Genomic DNA, 1175 nt, shown 5'->3' on the forward strand with positions numbered 1-1175 from the left:
TATATATATATATATATATTCATGTTGCTGTAACAAATAAATACACCGAGTTTAAGTTTAGGGTTTGGGGGGGAGGGTTTACTGTTCATTCTAATCCTCCAGAGAAACATCCAGACGGCTCGAGAGACACCATATATGTGAGCCGCTACACTCCAGCAGAAAATCATTAATCAAAGAGAGGCAAATCAATTACACCTTTGCTTATATTTGTGGTTGATGATTAACAACAGCTGTTAAGTGACAGGTTACATCAACTCTGCAGAGAGCAAGAGGGCCAAAAACATTTTTCTCGGGTGTCTCAAGATCATCTAAGAAAAACCATCCAACCCTGAGGATCTTAATCAGCAGTACATTCATAGTCACACATGCAACGCGCTGACACGGGAATGTGTTTGACCTACCCTTAATACTTTGTAGTGAATGGCTCTGTTGATTTCCAGTGGGAAAAGATTCTGCTCTTCACTGGAGCGGGCCCAGTTAACGTATCGCAGCCAGTTCCCCTTCATGGGGTCTGTGGCATCGATACACATCCAGCCCCGTGTTGGGAAATAAACCTACAGAACACAAGCGGGAAGGTGACGTTTTAAAAAGCAAATAAATAAATAAATCTAAATCAGAAACAGAGATGCAGTGAAGAGTTTTTTAATTCTGTGCCTTGGAAAACTCCAAATGTTTATGTTAACTTGCTCACGGCACACAGAGGACTTCCTAAACTCTTTTGAACTACTGCTGCTTGATAAAGAATGCAGCTGGGCTCGTTATTAGCAAGTATCACAGAAAAAGGTGGCTATGCGCATTCTTAGGGAAAAGGAGCAAGGGGAGGGCTGCAACATACCTCCCACATGTAAACATTGCTGGTCACCTGGGACCTTTTCTTCTTCTCTCCAACAAACGGACCAAGCTTCTTGCCTTTAGGGATGACTCGTGTCGCCCAAACACCTGAAAATAATAAAAATAAAGAAATAAAAAGCAAAGACACCTTACTCATGCCACATCTGAGAGTTATATATTAATGCATTTATTAATAATGCATGGAAATATGTGAGCACACTTATAAAATAGAGCCACAACTGATATATTTTGGTAAACCTTAACAGTCTGTGTTGATAATTGTAAGGATAGGTATGATACGCTATGTAATAAACCTCAGTGAAGTCATTTTGTTTTGGGGGGGG

At 40.5% G+C, this 1175-nt stretch overlaps 1 protein-coding gene across 1 annotated transcript in view; it reads right to left on the reverse strand.

Moving 5' to 3' along the window:
- The window catches only part of prdm2b (PR domain containing 2, with ZNF domain b), a 13720-nt gene that overhangs the window by 11792 nt on the left and 753 nt on the right, over positions 1 to 1175 (reverse strand). Inside the window, exons 2-3 of the mRNA XM_005724754.1 lie at positions 836 to 939; positions 402 to 554 (exon numbers count right to left, since the gene is read on the reverse strand). Coding sequence (XP_005724811.1) covers positions 402 to 554; positions 836 to 939 — 257 coding nt within the window. The remainder of the gene's footprint in view (positions 1 to 401; positions 555 to 835; positions 940 to 1175) is intronic.

Source organism: Pundamilia nyererei, unplaced genomic scaffold, assembly GCF_000239375.1.
Source record: "Pundamilia nyererei isolate P.nyererei 1_Seehausen unplaced genomic scaffold, PunNye1.0 scaffold00012, whole genome shotgun sequence".
Taxonomy (NCBI): domain Eukaryota; kingdom Metazoa; phylum Chordata; class Actinopteri; order Cichliformes; family Cichlidae; genus Pundamilia; species Pundamilia nyererei.